At 42.1% G+C, this 24,103-nt stretch overlaps 1 protein-coding gene across 1 annotated transcript; it reads right to left on the bottom strand.

Moving 5' to 3' along the window:
• On the bottom strand, positions 1 to 23,080 carry DNAJC12 (DnaJ heat shock protein family (Hsp40) member C12). Its single transcript, XM_073548136.1, has 5 exons — positions 22,843 to 23,080; positions 10,133 to 10,211; positions 8,666 to 8,805; positions 6,209 to 6,398; positions 1 to 1,995 (listed from the first exon to the last, which is right to left on the bottom strand). Exons 1-5 carry the CDS (start codon positions 22,918 to 22,920, stop codon positions 1,901 to 1,903), a joined length of 582 nt encoding a protein of 193 aa, XP_073404237.1. The 5' UTR covers positions 22,921 to 23,080; the 3' UTR covers positions 1 to 1,900.
• Positions 23,081 to 24,103: the final 1,023 nt, after the last annotated feature.

The raw sequence follows: 24,103 nt of genomic DNA, 5'->3' as shown, positions 1-24,103 counted from the left end.
TTACTTGCCAGTTTCTTTATTACAAGATAATGCACATAGATAACACATTGACAATAAATATTCAGACATATTAAACAACTAAAGTTTACAGAATTGTACTTTGGATAGAAATAAGCAGCTATTTCTTGTGTTCTTGACAGTCTGGGCTAAACCGATTTAGCGCGTTGGGCAATTCACCCTTATGATAATTTTAGTGTCAGCTTGTTCCCCGTTTTAGACAAACCGCATTAATCTGCTAGCACTGGCACCTTTCTAGGCAGTTCTAATAGCAGGCAGGCATATTGTATGATACAAGTTCTTACAGTCCTGTAATCTCGCTCTATATAGCTGTTCAAATGATTTCCCTATATACACGCATGCTGACTGCCATAGGATATGCTACCACTGACTGCCTCTATTGCTGCCACAGCCAGAGCTCACTGCCAAGTGCTACAATCACTCCCCCTGCACCTCGACTGATTCTTTTCTCTGCAGGTAGATGGAGTTTTTGTTTTCGACAGGTTCCCTTTAAACTGGTGCTAACTGAATTATCAGTTCTGCCTGGAGTGTTTCTGCAAAAGAAATAACAGGTTGTGGTATGGATTTACCAAGAAACATGCTTTTAAAACTTCCTCATCCACTTCTTCAGTGCGAACTAATATATTAGTTACATTATGGGGTGGCATTTTATAGCCATAAACCCACAATGAAAAAATTGCCTCCTATGCCCTGAAAAAGTGATAAATGTCTGATTTCTGTGGGCCCCAAGGGTCAGTGAGGACAGCAAAGTGCTATGTATAGGTGAAAAATGTCCATTGTGGGATAGCCACTTTAAAGGGTAATGGCTCATGACTTTGTAGCCTCCAGTGACCAACACTACTTATACCGACTGGCTGCGGCGCTAACTACAGCGCACATAACTCATGTAGGCAATCAATGAGCTTGTCTACATCAGCACAGTCGCTGAGCTCAGTGACTGGCTGCAGCGGTGATGTGCACCTCAGTGATGACACACCACCACACCAGAACACACAACAGATCCTACAGCGAGGCAGCACTAGACCAAAGGGACGGTGAAAAATATCTGATTTTATTTTTTTTACCCAGCGCTGGCCATTAAAGGCCAGAAAAACCCCTTTAAAGCTTGGTCTATTGATTGATTTCTACTATGGAGCTAGAACCTTAATACAAAGTAATACTATCATTTTAGGAATAGTTAAAATGAAAGAGAAGTGCTCTCCTTAGCCGGGGTGGATAAAGGCCCTTTTACATTTAGCGATGCACCAGCGATCCAACCAGCGATCCGACCCGGTCAGGATCACTGGTGCATCGCTAAATGATCGCTAGTGAGCTTTCATACAGAAAGATCTCACAGCGATGCAGCAGCGACGCAGCGCACGATACTTACCATTCACACACAGCGATCCTGCGTCCTCCCGCCCGCCTCCACGCGTCGCTGGACGTCACAGCAGGAAGCCCAGCAGGAAGCAGACGACGAGAAATGGAGCCGGACATTCTCGCGCGATCAGCGATGGACAGCGGGGGAGCCGGTCGCTGGTAAGTATCACACATAGCGATATCGCTAGCAATATCGCTATAACGTCACAAAACCAGTGACGTTTTAGCGATATTGCTAGCGATATCGCTATGTGTAAAACCCCCTTAAGACCTCAGCAGTGTGGACAGCGCCTGATGAATCATAGAATCATAGAATTTGCACTTGAAGGCAAATTTATACATTTAGAAAACTCTTGCACATGTACATGCTTGTAAATATTTTCTAGTGGTTATACATACAACATATATATGTTTCGAAGACAAGTACAAATCTTTATGTGGACCGGAAATAAAATACATTAAAAATATAATTTTATATTTATAATATAGAGGAAAAACCATTTAATACTTCAGGAAATGATCTCTAAATTTCGTAATTTCTGAATTTCCGAAGGAGATCCGAGGGAGCCTCGGCCGACCAGCGAAAGCGTAGGAGACAGTAAGTCATGTCGGGACTTCCTATAAGCAAAGACAAAGAACAATCTGCTAGTAAAGTGCACAAGACAGTGTCACTAATATAACCATAAGATAAGATAAAAAACACCTGTCCTCCTCAGTAACAGAGAATTATGCCTGATTTTTTTTTCAGTTCTAGGTTGAAAGACAATTTAATGGTGGAAACTAGTGGAATAAAAACCTCTTTTATCTCTGGATCAAAAATCTTTATTTCGGTAGTGCAGCCCAAAAGCCGTAAATTGTCTTTTCTTGTCAAGCATCCTGATGGAGATCATCCCTCAGCCACGAGACAACCATAACTGATATTGAGCTTTTACGGGAGTTGTGCCTACACAACCCGATCAGGTGAGCAGATTACCTAGAATCCTAGAGTTGGAAGGAACCTCCAGGGTCATCTGGTCCAACCCCCTGCTCAATGCAGGATTCACTAAACCCTCTCAGACAAATGTCTGTCCAACCTCTGTTTGACTTTGACTTCCATTGAAGGAGAACTCACCACCTCTCGTGGCAGCCTGTTCCACTCATTGATCACCCTCACTGTCAACAAGTTTTTCCTAATATCTAATCTGTATCTTCTTCTTCCATTCAGTTTCATCCCATTGCTTCTTGTGTGTCCATGTGTAATTAAGAATAAGGATGATCCCTCTAACTGGATCTATTGCATTTTTTACAATGGTATCACCCTACGATCTGATGCCTACTGTCTTCTGTACAGTCTTTATCTCAAAAGACAATTTAGACATTTGTACATTTTGGTCTGCATTTTGCATAATTTGTAAAGCCAGTAGCCTGAAACACAGTAAAAGGTAAAGTACAAATCTTAACTAAAATATGCAAGTATGAATGAAGCCTGTACATGGCCACTTTACACAAAGTGATTCATTACTGATCATCAACGATCAACTGCTGAACCAGCAAAACTCTCATTTTTAAGGCAGGTGCAGACGACCATGTACTCTCTCATCTGCGAGAATCAGGTAGCTTATGCTAATCACACCCTGATCAGAGTTTAATTACAGTCTGCTCCCATTCTCTTGGATGAGGAGAAGATGGAGGGAAAAAATTCTCCATTTTCTCTATTCTGCCAGTCCGTAGGAATCTGACTACACTCAGATGACATACGAGTGCAGTCCGATGTTTTCCACAGAATGATTGACTTGCATGGCAGAGTACAATATGCATATCAGATCAAACTTGGACATACAGCAATTTTTTTTTCCCTCGGACAAACTCCATACAAAGAAAAATTGGACATTTGCCTGGCCTCATAGCATAACATTAGTCCGAGTGTGATCCGATGTTTTGTCAGATCACTATCAGACCGCAGATACGGTCGTCTGCATGAGCCCTGAGGGTAATTTGACTTTTATGCATGAATAAAATCATTATCAGCAGGATCTTGTCCCTGTAAGCAGGACAGAGCAATTAGATTGGCAATCATTCAGTCTCCACACGAGATGATCATCGCTGATACCTAGAATGACAGGTCTCTATATCGTTCTCAATCCTATGTGCCTCTTATCTGATATTTCCATTACTGGACACATTCTGGGCAAACGGCCTTTATTATGACTGGCCCTTGCATTGTCAGATCTTAGCAGCACTAGCAAGGTATGAGTGCTCTATAGGACTTGTCATTCTGAATCCGTGTTGGCCCTGGATCAGACTTCATTGATGTCACCTTCTCAGAAGTATCTATAACATTTCATAAAAATATTTTCAGTGGTTTTTCAGCTAGTACGATAATGGCGCTGACTGCAGATATTAGGACTTACAGGTGCTTCAAAAAGCAATGGCAGCTTATCATGGATAGAGGCAAAAAGTTGTAACCCATTTAAAAAAGAAAAACCTAGGTATAAAAGACTTATGCTGACAATAACATGAGGGTCACATGGAATTGGATGTGTGAAAAGTCACTGAAAATTTGCAATGTTTTTGAGCTAGGACTAAACCCTAAATATTGGAATTGCAGTGTGAGGCCTATGTGTAGGGTTCTATGTGGCGAGAATGAGGGTGGATGATCTTTTCTGGTTCCATTCTTGATAAAGAATGGAAGGACACTGTTCACATTTATATATAACTAGATGCTATCGCATCGGGAGGGCGGTAATGTCACGATGGGGGCAGGCTTTGCAGCATTGAGAATCTCTCCCCCATGTGCTCACCCACCTATCCACTCTCTCTTTCCCCATGTGCTGACTTCTCCCGTCTGTGCTCTCTTCTTTGACCTGTCTACCCCATGTGCTATCCCCCTTGTCTGCTGTCTCTCTCCTTCCTGTGCTGTGTTCTCCCCCCATGTGCTATCCCGTTTGAGCTGTCTCCCCCTGTGCTCTGTCTCTCTCACCCCTGTGCGCTTTCTTTCTCCCCCATCTGCTGTCTTCCCCTCTCATGTCATCTCTTCTTTGACCTGTGTACCCCATGTGCTCTCCCCCTTGTCTGCTCTCTCTCCACCACTGTGCTGTATTCTTCCCTCATGTGTTTGTGTGTGTGGTGCGTACGGCATATACAGTGTGTCTGGTGCGTACGGTGTATAGCGTGTGTGTGGTGCGACAGTGTTCCGCTGGTGGTACCGCGCAAGAGACTGGTACCACCAGCAGTTTCCATATTGAGACACCCATCACTTGGGTGTCCCAATATGGCAGTCGGTGAATTTCCTCCGCTTGGAATTCTGGGATCCAGACACATCTGGACAGAACAGGATGTGAAGACATTACAAGGTAAGTATATATCAGATATCATATTACTAACAAAGGAATACCATAGGTAAATCTGTCTGAGTGTACTCACCCCCAAAAAAACAATAACCTAAATGAAATTATCACTACTTTAATGAACACATCACCACATAGCATCTAGGAGAGGTTCATTGCTTTAAAAGAGTGGGAATGCTTTTGTCTGACATGGTACTGATCGTTCGCTTTGAAGTGTAAGTACACCTTCACAATTACATTTATGTAACACATTTGCTTTCAGTAGGTTAACGAGAAGTCATGGCTCAGACTACAGGGTTTGTTTGTAATCTGTTACCATGGAAACATGGATTTGTATGGGAGCTGTAGATTCTTCTGTAGCTTCATTCGTCCTTTTAGAGGCTTTGAAACAATTTTTAAAAAATGGTTTGAATAGGTGGACATTTAAAGGGAATCTGTCACCAGGTTTTGAGTACCTCATCTGAGAGCAGCATAACATAAGGAAAGAGACCCTGATTCCAGCCATGACTCATTTAGATTGTTGGGTGCAGAAGTTATGATAGAATCAGAGTTTTCTCTGTTGAAGGTGTAGCATGGCTCAGAAAGCTAATTCCACCCAACTCCACAGCTTTCTATGTATATTGTATATTGACAGTAAGCTGCTAATCAGTGGTGTGGGCTTGGTTGGACCAGGAGACACCGTGCAGCTAGTCCGGCAGTGATAAAAAAAAACACTTTGTCTCCTGCTGATAAAGCACTTACTGTATTGAAACAACAGCACACAGTCTAATAAGTATTACATCGCTAACATCAGTCTCTCATCTCCTACCTCATGCTGCCCTCAGATTACACAACAAAATCCTGCTGACAGATTCCCTTGAAAGTAAAATATGGTTGAAGGTCTCGCTGACAGCTTTGGTCAATGACATCTCCCTGTGCTTAGATGCCTCTCATTAACACTGTAGTAGCAGAAGGTGTCATAGCCTTCTCTTTTCTATGTTCATAATGATCGAAATTTGCTTGTTCATCTTTTTAGGTGATGATAAGAGAATCAGAAGAAATTGGCTTGTTCCTCACATAGCTTAATCAATTGTGAGTGTTAGTAATTTATGCCGTATGTCTACATAAATCCCTGCGATTAAACTGCCAATGGAGAAGAAAGAGAAGGCCCACACTAATAACACCCCAATCACATTATACTGGGGAGTCATTGTTCTGCAGTAGGTCAAATAGTGTCCTACCATATTCCTGCATCTACGTCGTATCTCAGCATCGCCGCTGCTGTTCTTCTGCTTTTAGAACTGAATTACTACAAGTCAGGAGAGGTTACATTTTATTGACTTTGTATCTCGTCTTTAAACTTTTTTTCATGTGACAAGAAAAAAAAAAAGCAGACAAAGAGTGTATGAGTAATAAAGCGCTAATAATTCCATTCTGAAGGGTGATATTTAAGAAGGGCTTTCCACAAGCGAAGCATCGGCTTAAAGACCTCATCGATTGAACACTTTATTTAATTGTGTTGTTACCTTCAGGACTTTTAGGCGACAGCAAATCAATATCCTCCAGTGTTTTCTTCAATACTTGATCCTCGTTTTCAGCACTGATCTGGTTTTTCTTTTCTTCTGAGTTAAATAAAATGTCATTATGTGTTTCACATGAAGATTTATCTGGGGCCTCCAGCATTGATTCCTTCTTCTTTACAGCCCAGTGCATTGACTAAAAAGGATTAATAATAAAAAATGTCATGATTTCTACAAGATTTTCCATCTGCTTCCTCCTTATGAAGCTTTAAAAAAAAAAATTGTCCTAAATAGATATATCACCTTATACGATACAGAGATGAAAAACAGGTGGGATTTATGACATCACAAAGTTACGGCATATCCAAAGGATACACCACACATGAATAAGATGGATATACCCCTCTAATTTTCTTTGAATTGATGCAATTGGGCCAATGGAATGGATGGATACTCTACATTTCTATATACAATACTCGTCTTCTAACCATAAAGTTCAATCTTCCCAAAACAAAAGATTCAAGATGGAACCAAGCAATGGAGAAACACGGACACTGCGTCCTGATGTTGGGCTAACTTCACCATTCTGAGCCTTATAACTTGTTACAGGTTGTTCTACAGAAATTCTCCAGACATTTCCTGTTGTATTAGTGGACAGCATGGTGGCATGATTCTTTGCAGTACAACTTGCAGCAATAAAGCCATAGGTTCCATATAATTTAAAAAAAAAAACCATTGGCATGGAGACTAAATGTTCTTTCATGGTAGCACAAATTTTCTACAGATCCTCCAGTTTATCTCTTGACTATACGATGAGCTACGATATATTTTCTTTTGCTTATTTATCTAATCAGTCATAACATAAAAACCATCGGCCTCATAGTATGTAGATCCTCAACGAGCCATCACAAGAGCTGTGACAGTGGGGCTATGCCATTAACTCCTGTAGACCTTCAGGAAGCAGAATTATATTGTTCCACAAACAACATAGAAGAGGATTCTTTACTGTTAGGGCAGTGAGAATCTGGCATTCCCTGCCTGAGGAGGTGGTGATGGCGAACTCAGTTGAGGGGTTCAAGAGGGGCCTGGATGTCTTCCTGGAGCGTAACAATATTGTATCTTACAGTGATTAGGTTCTTTAGAAGGACGTAGATCTGGGGATTTATTCTGACCGAATATAGGCTGAACTGGATGGACAAATGTCTTTTTTTCGGCCTTGCTAACTATGTTACTATGTTACTATTTCCAATAAAATTTTAGCAATGTGGAAGAGAACAATATCCTACAATTAGGGAATTCCACTGCCTTTAGGGTGCTTTCAGACAATCATATATATCGGACTGAGATCAGACCACAATACATGAACTAGCCGGCGGGTCTTCCGACATGAGCGTGACAGCTTCGTATATGCATAGGTAATGTCAGAAGTCTGAACAGTATCTCACTGGGGCCTAAGGACCTAGCGTGCACCTCATCTGTGCCCCACATGGGTAAGCACTATATCTAGCACTTTTTCAGGCACTCTGCACTTTATCCTTTATCCTACTTGGGAACTGTAACTGTGAGCAATTTGTGAGATACTGTTCAGACATCTGACATTACCTATTAGCATCAGGGTTGTCCAACGTGCAGTTTCCGGGAGGGTCAGCTCCTGGTATTTAGAACGTGACATACTGGTACTTATAATTGTAAGCCTGGAGTGAATAGTTACATAACAGCACAGAGTTGTATGGCGCCGCGTTTGTTGTCCTTTTTTGTCATCACCATCTATCCATCACCATTACTGAATTTTTATGTTTTTGTATTTGCTCAATAACAGCTGTGTACTTTTTCACTAAAGTGGTTACTGTTATATTTCTATACATGGTTTTGGGACTTAACACTCCGGAATTCACTATAGGAACGATTTATCATGGGAGTTGCCCGCTTTCTTTGCTGTTTTCTAGCACTCTTGTCCATATAGGAATTGAACATATGCATTTCCAAGATGTCGCTTTTTTTGTTAAATTAAGTCACCTTGTAGCCTATGCCATACTGAAGAACAAAGTGAGCAACATAAATGATATTAATGGTAAAAAGAATAGTACAGGATAAATCACACCGGTAAAGGAATTGGTACATCAGCAGCCCGGTTTATATTACTACAGAGCTCGGGTTAGGAAAAATTTATTTACAATGTTGCAAGACTCAGAAAGCTGAAACCATTTCATCAAAACAAATTATTGTGAAATACATGTTCCATTAACAACAAACACATTTTATAGGAATGCCATCCCTACTGTAAAGTGTCATTGACAAGACAAGCGTGACTTCTTCCAAACGTGTATGAAATTATGAAATGAAGCTTGGAGTCACATAAACACTACATTGTCAGTAAATTGGGCCTCCCCCTCTCCTGCCCTCATTTACTTGATTTTCCAGACTGTGGCATATTATGTTTCTCCCATATTCGGGGTAACCTACCATCTTAATTGTATCACTCAGGACTTCCCATTGTGAAAATGGAATCATGATTTTACTCTGTCTCCAATGGTCGTAACGTGCCCGGCTCTCCTCGTTGGTCAGGGTGTCTTTGGCTTGTTGAAGTTTCTGAAACTCTTCCACTACAAAAGAATAAACATATATTGCGATGACCAAACTAAGGTTCACAATATCTTTTTAGGACCAGACTGCATATTGGGGCTGTTGCAGTAGAAAATATTCATCCCTTACACGCCGTAGCTTTTCGTGGGCTAGGGCCTTACATTTTGATTAGACATTAGACGGAGTAGGGTTTTATTAAATACATAGGGATGCTAAATTATCAAGTAATACTCTTGGCTATAATGAATTAGAGAGGGTACAAGCTATTTTCCTGCCTTTTGGCAATTCAGAAGACCATTTAGTATTTGCAGTGGTTTCCCTTATTTCCCTTGCTAGGGCAGAGCACAGGCTGCCACAAATGGAGGCCATTGGCTTTCTGATGTCTCCTATTAAAGCTGTGGTAGGGAATTTAAAGAGAACCTGTTGCACAATTTTGTAATGTAAAGTAAAGATATGGCTGTAATGATGCTGTAATACTGATTACATTGATACCTTTGGTGAGGAAATCCGCTTTGTGGTTGTTCTTTAATCATCATTTTAAGTTTTCTGCTAATTAGATTTTGGTGCACAGGGGCCGGACCATACACGGGGTCTTCTCTTCCCTGTAAGTGATTTCCCCTGCCCCTCTGCCTGCCTCTGGTCATTGATTTTTCAGTAAGCTGATTTCTCTGTTTGAAATCTCTTCATAAAGAGGAGGCAGGCAGAGAGTGGACAAGGGAATCACATACAGGTCGGAGAAGAGCCAATGCCCAGTCCGGCCCCTGTGCACTGAAATCTAATTAACAGAAAACTTCAATTAGTGATTAAAGAAGAACAACAAAGTGGATTTCTTCACCAATGATATCAATGTCATCTGTATTACAGCCCTGTCTTTACATTATAATATCGTGCTAGCAGGTTCTCTTTAAACTCCCTCCATTGTCCCACTTACAATGGTAGACTTTCAGGCATCCAAGACTCCATCCATTAGGTGTACAATGGCCACAAGATTTTGACACCAAATTGTGAGGTCCATTGGGCATCAGGGTGGATGGAGTTTGGCAGGCATACAGCTGGCCGCAGCGCCTAAAATCACTTTTACTTTATTATTCCTGTTTCTCATAAAGGTGAAAATGGTTGTAAATGGGTTGTTTGAAAACGTCTACTTTTTGTAGAATCCGTCCATGAGCTTGTGTTTGGTATTACAGTTCAATTCTATTGATTGATACCAATCAAACCTTTGTATCAATAGAATTTCCAAACAATATCATTCGTCAATCACCCTCAGGGTCCAAATATTATCCCTTTATAATAACATTTTTCCATTTGAAGGCCGTTGCCTAGTATTAGAATGACATAATGAAATACCTGCTTTTTGATTGCCGGGGTGTTTGTCAGGATGGCACTTGAGGGCTCTAACTTTATATTCTGCCATAATTTGCTCAACCTGATGGAAAAAAAAACACAGTAATTTGCTTATGACGTCTCTGTATATAAATAACTGTCGTCCTGACTATTCATAAGAACAAGCCTTACACCTTCTGACAATGGTCTGTGCTTCCCCGGCAGCAGCGGGAGCCTGTCATGATTCATCTTCCTCTTCTGAGTCTTTGTTATTATAACCATGTTTCCCCTTAGTCACCACTACCTACCTGATAACAAATGTAAAGTTTAAAGCTCCAGAATCAATTACCACGGTCAACACTGGAAAGGATGGAGGAAAACACATAGACGTAATACCACATGTTCAAGATTTGTGTTTCTGGACTGCGCTTCTGACCTTTCGTCATCTCTAGAGTTTAATTATTCCTATTACTAGGTTAAGCAAAGTAATACATAGCAAGGAAGAATACAAAAAGGGTATACATAAATATTACCTGTGTATAAATAGCCTAAAACTCTTATTATAACACTAATGGTACCATAGTCAACAACCCATAATATTAGAATAGGTAACCGTGTTAGGAACAAACCTATGTACCCAAAATGTAAACTAAACAGTAAAGGAGAACGGTGCAAGAAAGCGAGGAAACCCAACTGCACATCTACCTGCCATATAGCTAGAAAGGAGAGAAAAAAAAACAGAAATGTAACAAGAAGAAGGGTGTGGAAAGAAAGAAAGGGAAAAGGGCAGAAGTAAATGTATAATATAGTGTAGATGACACCAATGTGTTACTTTTAACTATAAATTATGAACCCATTGATTCCAAACTTTATCTTAAAAAAAGTATTTGCATTTTCGCTCCCACTCTCTCAGAATGAGTAGTAATTTCAATTTTGTGAGATTATTTCATTGAATTGAGGAATATGTCTTATTTTCCAACTCGTAACTTTAAAGTAAGTATGCAAATTGCCTCTTCAGAGAGGAAGAGGGCTACAACTCTACTGCCATCTATTGGAAGTAGCAATCCTAAAAGTCAATATCGACCACTTGCCATATGACTTAGGAGTAAAGCCAAACGAGAATCTAAATTTGCAGACATTTGTTTCAGGTTGTTTCCCCTAATCAGGACAAAGTATGAGATCTGATTTGGCTAGGTGAGAGGCTAAATACTGGGACTTAAGGTGTAATGTTTCTCCTTGTGCAGTGTGACAAGCCAGGCCTGGCATGGCAGAGTGAGGAGACTTTTACGTCACGTAGGCTTCTCTGGCAAATTAAATAGGCAAATTGCCTCTTCAGAGAGGAAGAGGACTTAAACTCTACTGTCATCTATTGAAAGTAGCGATCCTAAAAGTCAATATCAGCCCTTTAACGAGCCTTGCCATGTGACTTAGGATAAAAGCCACACAAGAATATCAATTTGCAGACACGTGTTTTGGGGTGTTGCTCTTTCTCATTGCAAAGCATGAGAACTGATTTTGCTGCAGAGGCCACTGACTTTTGTCTAAAGGCCCCGTCACACACAGTGAGATCGCTAGCGAAATCGCTGATTTTGTGACGCAACAGCGATCTCGCCAGAGATATTGCTGTGTGTGACATGCATCAGCGACCGGCCCCCCCGCTGGGTATCGCTGATCGTGCAGGGTCGTCCTGGGCCATTTTTTGATCGTTGGTCTCCCGCTGGCCAGCACGCATCACTGTGTGTGGCAGAGGGAGCCAACGATCAGCGAGGTTGGGAGCTGGTATCTAGGGTAAACATCGGGTAACTAAGAGCTGCGCGGCTCTTGGATACCTGCTGTTTACCCTGGACACCAGCATGCACGCTGGTATCCAGGGTAAACAGCGGGTTGCTAAGAGCTGCACTGCTCTTAGTTACCCACTGTTTACCCTAGATATCAGCTTGCTTGCTGGTCCTGATCGCTGGTGAGTCTGTCAATGTAACAGGTCACCAGCGATCAGCCTATGTCCCAGCGATCCCATCCACGTCGGATCGTTGGTGGGATCGCTGGGAAATCATTGTGTGTAACCGGGCCTTAAGGGGTAAGATTTCTCATTGTGGAGAATGATATGCCTGACATGCCAGGGTAAGGAGACTTATAGGCCATGCAATGCTCCAAGTAGACTACAAAGTGAGCCCTGCAGGAATGATCAGTGATAATCAACTCTGGAAAAAAGTGTTCAATTTCCTTGCAGAATCACCACAGTCAAAATTGAGAATTAGTGTTACCATTAAAATCAGTCTTTTTTCTTGTAATGTAGGACAAGGCAGGACAGTACTGGTCCTCCAGGGTAAGGGACACTTTATGTTAACACTCTCCACCAAAGAAAATACTGAACAGAGGACTCTCTTCTATTAACCCCCTCATTACATCCGCCGTACATGTATGGCGCTGCGGAAGATGCCATCTTGCAAACCGCCATACGTGTACGGCTCACTCCAAGCACTGGCATGATCAAAAGCGGGTGTCAGCACTATATGAGAACTGACACCCTGAGACAATGCCCCCAATAGGAGCTAGTGCTGATTGCGGGTGTTTAACTCCTCTTATAGTGACAAAGACATCGATCGGCATAGCAGAGGAAGGAAGCGCCCTCTCTGCTCCGATCGGCACAATGCAATTGGTCTCCAAGGTGACGCCGGGCCAATTTTGGCAGCGGGGTCACCCAGTACGGTGGTCTGTAAGCTACTGAACAGAGCAGAAGCTAACACGCCTCCTGTCTGTGTGCAATGCACTGAATTAATGCCATAATATGCAAAAACACTGCAGAATATTAGATCAGCCATCAGTGCAGGGAAAGTTGATGTCTCATCCTTGGAAAAGGTAAAAAAAAAAAAAAAAAAAAAGTTTAAAAATATAAAAAAAATGACAAAGCAAAAAAAAAGAAAAAATATTAATTTATGTAAAAGCAAAAAGAAGCAAAGTACACATATTTGATTGATTATTTATTTCCGCATCTGGAACGACCTGACCTAAAAAACTGTCCTGCTAATATACCCCTTCTGTGAAATCCTTAAAAAAAGTGGCAAAAAACTATGCTTTTTCATTATACTGCTGGACAAAAAGTGAAATAACAGGAAACCAAAAAGACGGATATAAATAAATATGGTTACGCTGAAAACGCTATCTTGTCCCTCAAAACTTAAGCAGCCATACATCTCCATTAACACTAAAATAAAAAAGCTATAGCTCTCAGAATAAAGCGAAGCAAAAGCAATTATTTTCTCTATAAAATAGATTTTATTGTGTAAAAGCAGTAAAATATAAAAAAAATTATATAAATGTGATATCGGTGTAATCATACTGACCCGATACTTTACTTTCTGTTAGGGTTAGGGCTAGGGCTAGGGCTAGGGTTGGAATTAGGGTTAGGGTTGGAGTTAGGGCTAGGGTTAGGGCTAGAATTAGGGTTAGGGCTAGGGTTAGGGTTAGAATTAGGGTTAGGGTTAGAATTAGGGTTAGGGTGAATTAGGATTAGGGTTAGAATTAGGATTAGGGATTAGGGTTGGGATTAGGGTTAGGGGTGTGTTGGGATTAGGGTTGGAGCAAGAATTGAGGGGTTTCCACTATTTACCAACTTTGGGGGTCTAATTTCTCCTGTTACCCTTGGGAAAATAAAAACATTGGGGGCTAAAAAAAAAAATCACTTTTGTGGAAAACAAAAAGACTTTTATTTTCACCGATCTGCATTATAAACTTCTGTAAAGCACTTGGGGGGTTTAAAGTGCTCACCACACATCTAGACAAGCTCCTTGGGGGTCTAGTTTCCAAAATGGGGTCACTTATGGGGGGGTTTATACTGTTTAGGCACATCAGGAGTTCCGCAAATGCAACATGACGCCCGCAGACCATTCCATCAAAGTCTTCATTCCAAAATGGCACTCCTTCCCTTCCAAGCTCTCCCATGCACCCAAACAGTGGTTTCCCCCAACATATGGGGTATCAGCGTACTCAGGACAAATTGCACAACTTTTGTGGTCCAATTTCTCCTGTTACCCTTAGTAAAATTAAAAATAATGTGCTAAAAAATAATTTTTGAGGAAAAAAAATGATTTTTAATTTCCACGGCTCTGCATCTATAAACTTCTGTGAAGCACTTGGGGGATCAAAATGCTCACCACATATCTAGATAAGCTCCTTCAGGGGTCTAGTTTCCAAAATGGGGTCACTTGTGGGGGGTTTATACTGTTTAGGCACATCAGTGGCTCTGCAAATGCAACATGACGCCTGCAGACGATTCCATCAAAGTCTGCATTCCAAAATGGACCTCCTTCCCTTCCGAGCTCTCCTATGCGCACAGTGGTTCCCCTCACATATGGGGTATCATTGTACTCAGGACAACTTGCACAACAACTTTTGTGGTCCAATTTCTCCTGTTACCCTTGAGAAAATAAAACATAGCGGGCTAAATTATCATTTTTGAGGAAAAAAAAGTGATTTTTTTTTCACTGCTCTGCGTTATAAACTTCTGTGAAGCACTTGGGGGTTCAAAGTACTTACCACACACCACACATCTAGATAAGTTCCTTAAGGGGTCTAGTTTCCAAAATAGTGTCACTTGTGGGTTTTTTTCCACTGTTTAGGCACACCAGGGGCTCTCCAAAAGTGATATGGCGTCCAATCTCAATTCCAGCCAATTCTGCATTGAAAAAGTCAAACGGTACTCTTTCCCTTCTGAGCTCTGCCGTGCGCCCAAACAGTGGTTTACCCCCACATATGGGGTATCAGCGTACTCAAGACAAATCGCACAACAACTGAGGGGGTATGATTTCTCCTGTTACCCTTGTAAAAATAAAAATTTGGGGGCGAAAAGATAATTTTTGTGGAAAAAAAATGATTTTTTATTTTCACGGCTCTACATTATAAACTTCTGTGAAGCACTTGAAGGTTCAAAGTGCTCACCACACATCTAGAACAGTTCCTTAATGGGTCTAGTTTCCAAAATGGGGTCACTTGTTGGGGGTTTCCACTGTTTAGGGACATCAGGGGCTCTCCGAATGCAATATGGCATCCGATCTCAATTCCAGCCAATTCTGCGTTGAAAAAGTCAAACGGCGCTCCCTCCCTTGCGAGCTCTGCCGTGCTCTGAAAAAGTGGTTTGCCCCCACATTTTGGGTATCAGCGTATTCAGGAGAAATTGCAAAACAAATTTTGTGGTTCATTTTAAGACTTGTGAACATAAAAAAAATTAGTTCTGAAGTAAATCTTTTGCAAAAAAAAGTTAAATGTTAATTTTTTCCTTCCACATTGCTTTAGTTCCTGTGAAGCACGTAAAGGGTTAATAAACTTCTTGAATGTGATTTTGAGCACCTTGAGGGGTCTAGTTTTTAGAATGGTGTCACTTTTGGGTATTTTCTGTCATGTACACCCATCAAAATGACTTTAAATATGATGAGGTCCCTAAAAAAAAATGGTTTTGTAAATTTTGTTGTGAAAATGAGAAATAACTAGTCAACCTTTAACCCTTATAACTTCCTAACTGAAAAAAATTTTGTTTCCAAAATTGTGCTGATGTAAAGTAGACATGTGGGAAATGTTATTTATTAAGAAATTTGTGTGATCTCTCTGATTTAAGGGCATAAAAATTTAAAGTTTTTTTAAATTGCAAAATTTTCAAAATTTTCGCCATATTTCCGTTTTTTTCATATATAAACACAAGACATATCGAAGAAATTTTACCACTGACATGAAGTACAATATGTCATAAAAAATCTCAGAATCAGTGGGATCCGTTAAAGCGTTCCAGAGTTATAACCTCAAAGTGACAGTGGTCAGAATTGTAAAAAGTGGCCTGGTCATTAAGCTGCAAACTGGCTCTGTCACTAAGGGTACCGTTACACTTAGCGATGCACCAGCGATCCCGACCACGATATGACGCGGTCAGGATCGCTGGTGCATCGCTAAGTGGTCGCTAGTGAGCTGCCAAACAGGCAGATCTCACCAGCGACATAGCAGCGGTCGGGGGGGTCGCTACTTTCCTGTCAGACGAGGCGATGATGACGTCCTCCCGCCCGCGTCCACGCGTCGCTCGTCGGCACCAGCAGGAAGTGGCCGACGAGAAACGGCCCAGGACATTCTCGCACGATCAGTGATAGACAGCGGGGGAGCCGGTCGGAGGTAAGTATCACACATAGCGATATCGCTAGCAATATCGCTGCAGCGTCACAAACCTAGTGACGTTATAGCGATATTGCTAGCGATATCGCTTAGTGTAACGGGCCCTTAAGGGGTTAAGGTCTGTTTATATGGACAAACCACTGGCATGATATGACCAGCAATGATGTATACTGAATCTCTCAGTGCACATATGCAGACATGGTTCTCAAGAGCGCGGAATCCTGTTTATTCCGCTGAAAACAATGATGTTTTATGCTGCCCAATAGATCACTACATCCGATGAACAAGCAGTGATCGACAGCCTGTTTACTTGGCAAGATAATCATGAAATGAGCTTTAGCGTTATCTATTCTAGTTACCATAAATACAAGCCTTCAACATCAGATTTTTCAATGCGAAGGGGAAGTAGCATGATGCAATGATAGCTCATGTGAGACAATAGTGCAACCCACATCATCCTTATCAGACTAATGAATTATCCATATCTTATCATATAACCAAATACTGAGGCATAAAGTCACGTAAGTTTTATCCTAATTAAATCAGTAATGAGAAAAGGGTTGAGAGTACTGGCACAAAGTTGCTTCTGTGGCAGTATTTATGCACTTTTTTGAACCAAGGTCAGTAGTAGATGCCAAAAGAATGGGAAATATAAAAAACTTATTTCTATAACTTACATTACTTTGAAAAGAGACAAAGGATAAGATCATTTGCCCCTGCATTACATGTTTCTCTATATAAAGCCAATAAATACACTACACTCTCTGAATTCTCTTTTGCAATTTTGGGGATGGATAATCTGTTCAGCCTGGTTTCTGACATGAAAAATTAATTTTCTTCTACACTTTATGGCCCTCATTCATTAATACTGGCAATTTGTACCCCAGTCTTAATAAAGTTAGCTCTGGAGTAAGATGTGTTGCATCCTTCAAACGGTATGTGTCCCAGCAGGGCTGACCTACATATCTGTTGTAAAGTATGGTATGTTGTTTTTGCCTCACAAATGATAACAAATGTGTCACATCCAACTTGCTCACTGAGTTCACCGCAGTTCAGCTCAGTGGGTTCACAGCAGATCACCGCCGTGAGATTGGTTATCTGCAGTGAACTCACTGAGCTGAACTGCAGTGAACTCAATGACTTTTTCTCACGGTGCTAAGGAAACCACAGTTCAGCCCAGCTGGGAACGCAGCCTCAGTGACCAACGGTAACCTAGTTGATGTGACCTCTAGACACTGAAGCTGTGCTTGCACCAGCTCATTCAGCAGTGGTTCTCAACCTGGATGGTCGCATCTTGGCACCATCCAGTTTGAAAACTGTTTAACCTCAGACATGAATTACAGTGTGGGACAGAGCAAAGGTGAGGTGAGGGATATTGTTATTTTTTATTTTTGCTTTATTACAGGAGACGAGGGATTCAGTGAAATTATTATTATTATTATTATTATTATTATTATTATTATTATTTATTTATATAGCACCATTGATTCCATGGTGCTGTACATGAGAAGGGGCTACATACAAATTACAGATATCACTTACAGTAAACAAACTAACAATGACAGACTGATACAGAGGGGAGAGAGGACCCTGCCCTTTCGGGCTTACATGCTACAGGATGGTGGGGAAGGAGACAGTAGGTTGGTGGGTTGCAGCAGTTCCGGTGTTGGTTGAGGTGATATCACCGGTAGTGGTGAGAGAGAAGGAGGTAGTGGGGTCATTGCAGGCTGTAGGCTTTCTTGAAGAGGTGGGTTTTCAGGTTCTGTCTGAAGGATCCAAATGTGGTTGATAGTTGGACTTGTTGGGGCAAAGAATTCCAGAGAATAGGGGCTATTTGGGAGAAGTCTAGGGGCTATTTGGGAGAAGTCTTGGAGGCGGTTGGGTGAGGAGTGAATAAGTGTGGAGGAGAGAAGGAGGTCTTGGGAGGACCGGAAATTACGTGAGGGAAGGTATCGGGAGATTAGTTCAGAGACATATGGGGGAGACAGGTTATAGATGGCCTTGTAGGTCAGTATTAGTAATTTGAACTGGATACGCTGAGGGAATGGGAGCCAGTGAAGAGATTTGCAGAGGGGAGAAGCGGAGGAGTAGCGAGGAGAGAGATTAATTAGTCAGGCGGCAGAGTTAAGGATAGACTGGAGAGGTGCAAGGGTGTTAGCAGGGAGACCACAGAAAAGGATGTTGCAGTAGTCGAGGCAGGAGATGATAAGGGCATGCACAAGCATTTTAGTAGATTGAGGGTTGAGGAAAGGACAGATTCTGGAAATATTTTTGAGCTGGAGGCGACAGGAGGTAGAAAGAGCTTGGATGTGCGGTTTGAAGGACAGGGCAGAATCAAAGGTTATTCAGAGGCAGCGGACTTCTGGTACTGGGGAAAGTGTGATGTCATTAATTGTTATATCTAGGTCGGATAAGGAAGATCTGTGAGATGGAAGAAAGATGATGAGTTCAGATTTGTCTACATTGAGTTTGAGGAAGCGAGAGGAATTCGGCTTTAGGTGAGTATAACTGTGTTTGCTATTTTTAAATAAAAATGGAAACGTGTATTTTGTTTTCATTTGAAATACAGGATTTTATTCTGCCTCTGTGTTCTGCCTCTGTGTTTATTTACAATATAACTCTAGGATTAGTACTGGAGAGGTGTCTTATAGACGCTTCTCCATATCAATCCGTGGTCTTGATGTCACCTCACAATACAAAGGTGACATCAACCCCATAAATATTTCCCCACTTGCCACTGCTACAGGGAAAGTGGAAAAAGCTGGGCAAAGAACCAGAATTGGCACATCTAATAGATGCACCTTTTCGGGGTGACTCCGGATTGTATTTTTAGGTTGGCAGGGGTCAATATCCAGCCTGAGAATAGAAGCCCCAGCTGTCTTCTTTAGCATTCTGGATGGTTGTCAAAAATGTGGAGGACCACAGGTCTTTTTTTTTAATTATTCATTTACATAAAGTAAAAAAGCAGCTTGGTGACTCCTCTATTTGTCACAATCCATTTTTGGATTTGTGGCAGCTCTGGTTCCACTATAATTTAAATTTAGCTTTTTACCTTTCAGGCCAGCAGGGGTTAATGTCAGTTTTCCTTGCTGGCAGCTTGCTGCAGCTGCTGAGTTGCTAGGTCAGCTGATGTGGGTGGTGTGCCCAACCTTTAAATAATCACCTGATGCATCAGCTGACTGTTGGTGATAATTTTTCTATGCAGACCAGCTCTGGAGTGTGCATCTCTCTGGTGTCAGCGCTGTATCAGCTACTTCTGGAGTTTGGGGTCCTATTTCCATGTCCTCAGCAGTGTAGAGCTTAGCAGCGGTGCCTGGAGCTAAGTTTTGTGTTTTTACCTTGACTGTCTCGTGCTTATCACTACCCCCTATGTTTGTACCATCTGCAGTGGTGATGCTAGCACCCTTGCCGGCCAGTTCACTAGCCAGGGCAGTGTGAGGTGACAGCGAGGGACGAGGTTCGTGACGGCGACGGGGGGAAGGACCCGTATAGGTCATTAGGGAGTGCAGGGACAGGCTCAGGTTGGAGCTCAGGAGGTGTTCCATCCCTCATTCCCTATTATTAGGGTCTTCCTCTCCCCTTTACCATCCTGTTGAGTGTGTGTTGTACTGTCCGCTGACCGACTCCCTGTGGGGTCGTGACACTATTCTTGATAGCCAGCCTTGCTGAAGCTGACAGCTTAGAGCTTCAGCTCGTAGCTGTCAGTTTTGCCTGGTTGGTTATTATAAATTCAGGGGAACCCATGCTGGGTTTTTCATTTATTTATTTACTTATAGCGCAGGCAGCAGCTCATGAATACTCCCATCAGCTGCTTGCCCCCACTGTTATTAGCGACAGCTGTTATCAGCTGAATGAGAGAGAGTAGTCTTCAGCACCCAGTGCCAGGAAACAGCGCAAACTGTACCGCTGCTTCCTAGGCGCCGGTACTGATGTGGCACACGGGTGGCACACAGTTGCTGCACATATGCCACAAGTATTACACACACGGATACAGAAACTCTGATTTCTCCAGTACTCTGAAAAAAATAAACTGGAGTGTAAGTTGAAATGCATGCAAAATAGGAGCATGTTCATTGACCATTAGACAGACAAAACCCAAGACAGAAACAAGACAATCATATACCCTGCTGTGGCCTCCCGTTCTCTGAGCTGGACATAACGTTTATATAGCTTTCCATTTGATGGGTATCTATTCTGGACCCGGTCCTGCTCTGCCCTTATTCACATTGACGCCCCTTTGACACATGGTAAGGTTTTAATACTAGAGGTTAGGACCATCCTGATTGGGTACACCTTGACGTTGGTGGGATGGCTTTTACTCTTTTTTGATAAAAAACTTTGCTTACTAAATCCCCAATGTTATATATATGCACTATTGCCATTACTTATTTACTTACAGCAGGGTGTATGATCATTGTTTCATTTTGTTTGGCTTTTATGTTTTAAAAAGAACAAATAAATAGGTAGAAACATATAAACCCAAGATTACTGAATTATTTTATTGGTTTGTTTTTATAGTAATAACTAGCTGAAGAGCCCGGCGATGCCTGGGCATAGTAACTAACTACGGTTAGTTATAACAAATTATGACTATAGCTATACATATAAAGTTGAGTGTATAGCCCCGCCCACTCCGCATAGCCACATTCACTATAATATCCCACATCATCCCATTAGCCAGAGCTACCGGACTACTACTCCTTATATCCCATATCGTCCCGTCAGCCAGAGCCACCGGACTACTAATATCCCACATCATCCCGTCAGCCAGAGTCACCGGACTACTACCCCTAATATCCAACATCATCCCGTCACAGACGCCGTACTACTACCCCTAATAACCCACATCGTCCCGTCAGTCAGAGCCACCGGACTAATATCCCACATCATCCCGTCAGCCATAGCCACCGGACAACTACCCCTAATATCACACATCATCCTGTCACAGCCGCTGGACTACTACCCCTAATATCCCACATCGTCCAATCAGCCAGAGCCACCGGACTACTAATATCCCACATCATCCCATCAGCCAGAGCCACCGGACTACTCCCCCTAATATCCCACATCATCCCATCAGCCTGGGCTCAGAACCAGAGTGCTGAGTGGAATGGCCCTAACTTCCCTACCAGGGATCCCTTTAATAGAAGCCTGGGGTGAGAATCAGAGCACTGAGGGATTTACCCTAACTTCCATACTGGAGATCCCTTTAAGAGAGGCCTGGGGTCTGTACCAAAGCACAGAGTGGATTTGCCCTCACTTACGTACCGGGGATCCCTTTAAGAGGGACATGGGGTCAGAATCAGAGCGCAGAGTGGATTTGCCCTCACTTCCATACCGGGGATCCCTTTAAGAGAGCCTGGGATCAGAACCAGAGCACTGAGTGGATTTGCCCTGACTTCCATACCAATGATCCTTTTAATAGAATCCTGGGGTCAGATTCAGAGCGCTGAGGGATTTGCCCTAACTTCCATACAGGAGATCCCTTTAAGAGAGCCTGGGGTCAGTACCAGAGCATTTGAAGGCAATTGCCCTGACTTCCATACCGGGGATCCCTTTAAGAGAGGCCTGGGGTTAGAACCAAAGCATTGGATGGATTTGCCCTAACTTCCATACCAATGATCCCTTTAATAGAGGCCTGGGGTCAGAATCAGAGCACTGAGGGATTTGCCCTGACTTCCATACCGGAGATCACTTTAAGAGAGGCCTGGGGTTAGAACCAAAGCATTGGATGGATTTGCCCTGACTTCCATACCAATGATCCCTTTAATAGAGGCCTGGGGTCAGAATCAGAGCACTGAGGGATTTGCCCTGACTTCCATACCGGAGATCACTTTAAGAGAGGCCTGGGGTCAGTACCAAAGCGCTGGATGGATTTGCCCTGACTTCCATACCAATGATCCCTTTAAGAGGGAAGATGTGCCTATTAGATGGAGGATGTGTGATGTGTATATGGGCATGGGAGGGGAGGATTCATTTCTGTCGTGCTCTCTGCTCTTTTCTGGGGGGCAGACAATGGCTGGGTGCTTATTTTCCCGGGGATGCTAGATTTCTCTCACCATGTCAGTGTCTGCTGAGGTGTTTTCTGGAGTGGGAAAACTGTTGCTCATAGCAACCCTTCACAGCTCAGCTTCTTTTAAACAGCTCTGGTGAAATGAAAGATGCTTCATGATTGGTTGGTGATACACACACACATTCATTTTTATATATAGAGATTAGATTGTTTACAATTTCTCATTTTACTGTTGTCTACCGTGAGAATCACAATTTTTAGAACAATAAACATTTGTTACATTGTTCAGAAATGTGGTCAGAATGTGAAGAATTTGCCATTCATGTTAAGATATTGGACACATACATAATTACATTGGATTTTTTCTTTACCGACTTTCTACTTTTGCATGCATCCAAAATATTAAAGTGCCAGCCACATACACAAGCACATCAGAGCTGCTTTGCGAAAGCTGTACTTAGATAAGAAGATATTTTCTAGGCACGCCATAAAAAATAATAAGCTATTCTTACAATAATGCTATGACTGACAGATGTATAGATATAGAAGAGATAAGATGGACACTGACCGTGGAGAGCTCGTCACAGCCCAGCAGTGAGTAGTAGTCGTCGCCCACAGCCTCTGCGCCACTCAGTACAGACTCCATCTATGTGACAGGATGGGCAGCACCACCTCACTTTCTAATGATGCAGGGTCTACACCAGCCTTTATGTTAGATGGGCAGCTCCACACTTGTTGCTTGCTATTGGCACTTGAAAGGGGGAGCGGCAGCTTCAGTCGCAGAGCAGCCTGGGATCTATAGTCAACAAAAATAAAAGAGCTCGGCTTATTACGTCTGTCAATATGAGAGGGATCTGGTTTGTATTACAGAATGGCTGCGGGAGGAGTCATTGACTCGCAGTAACCGGCAGCCTACAGGCATCTGCAAATATCCAAGATGATTTCATATATAAAGGCATTTTGCAATAACTGGTTAATATAGAACACTGAATAAACAGAATAATCAATGTTTCTTTAGATCATCACATTTTGTGAACACGGTCATGTACTGGAAAATGTGTCGCTGATAATTAGTACGTGTTGGAAAATATTCTGCAATTATACCTTCAATTATAAAAAAAAAAAACCCCTAAGGCTGTGTTCACACTGCAGCTGAAAACCGCAAAAGCCTTGTGCCACTGCAGGCTTTCCAATCACTTATTCGTGCACGGAAACAAATGTTTCACCTGCAAGACAAAGTAGCCGATTTTTTTTTTTTTTTTTTTTACAGGTGAACAACCTGTTTCCCTGCAGGATAAAGAGATTGTGCAGGGAAACGGTGGAAAGACCGCAGGGATGTGGCAGTTTTCATCTGTAGCATGACTGTTGTAAGTGATCAAAGCCTAATACCATTTGCAAATTACAGAAATGAACTGGGAAATAAGTTGGGGTGCACACAGCATGTAAGTGCATGTTCACACTGGCCAGTGAGCTGAACATTCTATTCATGTTGTTGTTCCCCATGGCTGTGCATCTATTAGCCGGGCTCAGTCCTTCTCAGCCTTTATCCAAATGCATGTCTCCTGACAAATGGTAAGGTATTAAATATTACAGTTGGGACTGTCCAGATTAGGGTCACCGGGAAGTGGTGGGATGACTTTTGCTATTTTTTTTTAATCAAAATTATGCTAAGTACTCTGTATTATTTTCGTGCACTATTGCTGTTTATTTTTATTTTTTTTACTGCATGGTATTTGGTAATTATGTTTCTGTCTTTGTTTTTCTTGAGCAAATGAATAAGTAGTGATATCTACAGATATCTATATCCAAACACAGAAAGGTCCAGGTCC

Source organism: Dendrobates tinctorius, unplaced genomic scaffold (assembly GCF_039654945.1).
Source record: "Dendrobates tinctorius isolate UK_male_01 unplaced genomic scaffold, ASM3965494v1 ptg000156l, whole genome shotgun sequence".
Taxonomy (NCBI): Eukaryota; Metazoa; Chordata; class Amphibia; order Anura; family Dendrobatidae; genus Dendrobates; species Dendrobates tinctorius.
This window is presented reverse-complemented; position numbering and strand designations above follow the sequence as displayed.

Excerpts from the sequence above, each read along its gene's own strand:
- DNAJC12 (XM_073548136.1), bottom strand. The coding sequence starts at position 22,920 with ATGGAGTCTGTACTGAGTGGCGCAGAGGCTGTGGGCGACGACTACTAC. Across the intron at positions 10,212-22,842 it reads GCTGTGACGAGCTCTCCACG|GTTGAGCAAATTATGGCAGA; the intron begins GTCAGTGTCCAT and ends TTTTTCCATCAG. Across the intron at positions 8,806-10,132 it reads CCCCGGCAATCAAAAAGCAG|TGGAAGAGTTTCAGAAACTT; the intron begins GTATTTCATTAT and ends ATTCTTTTGTAG.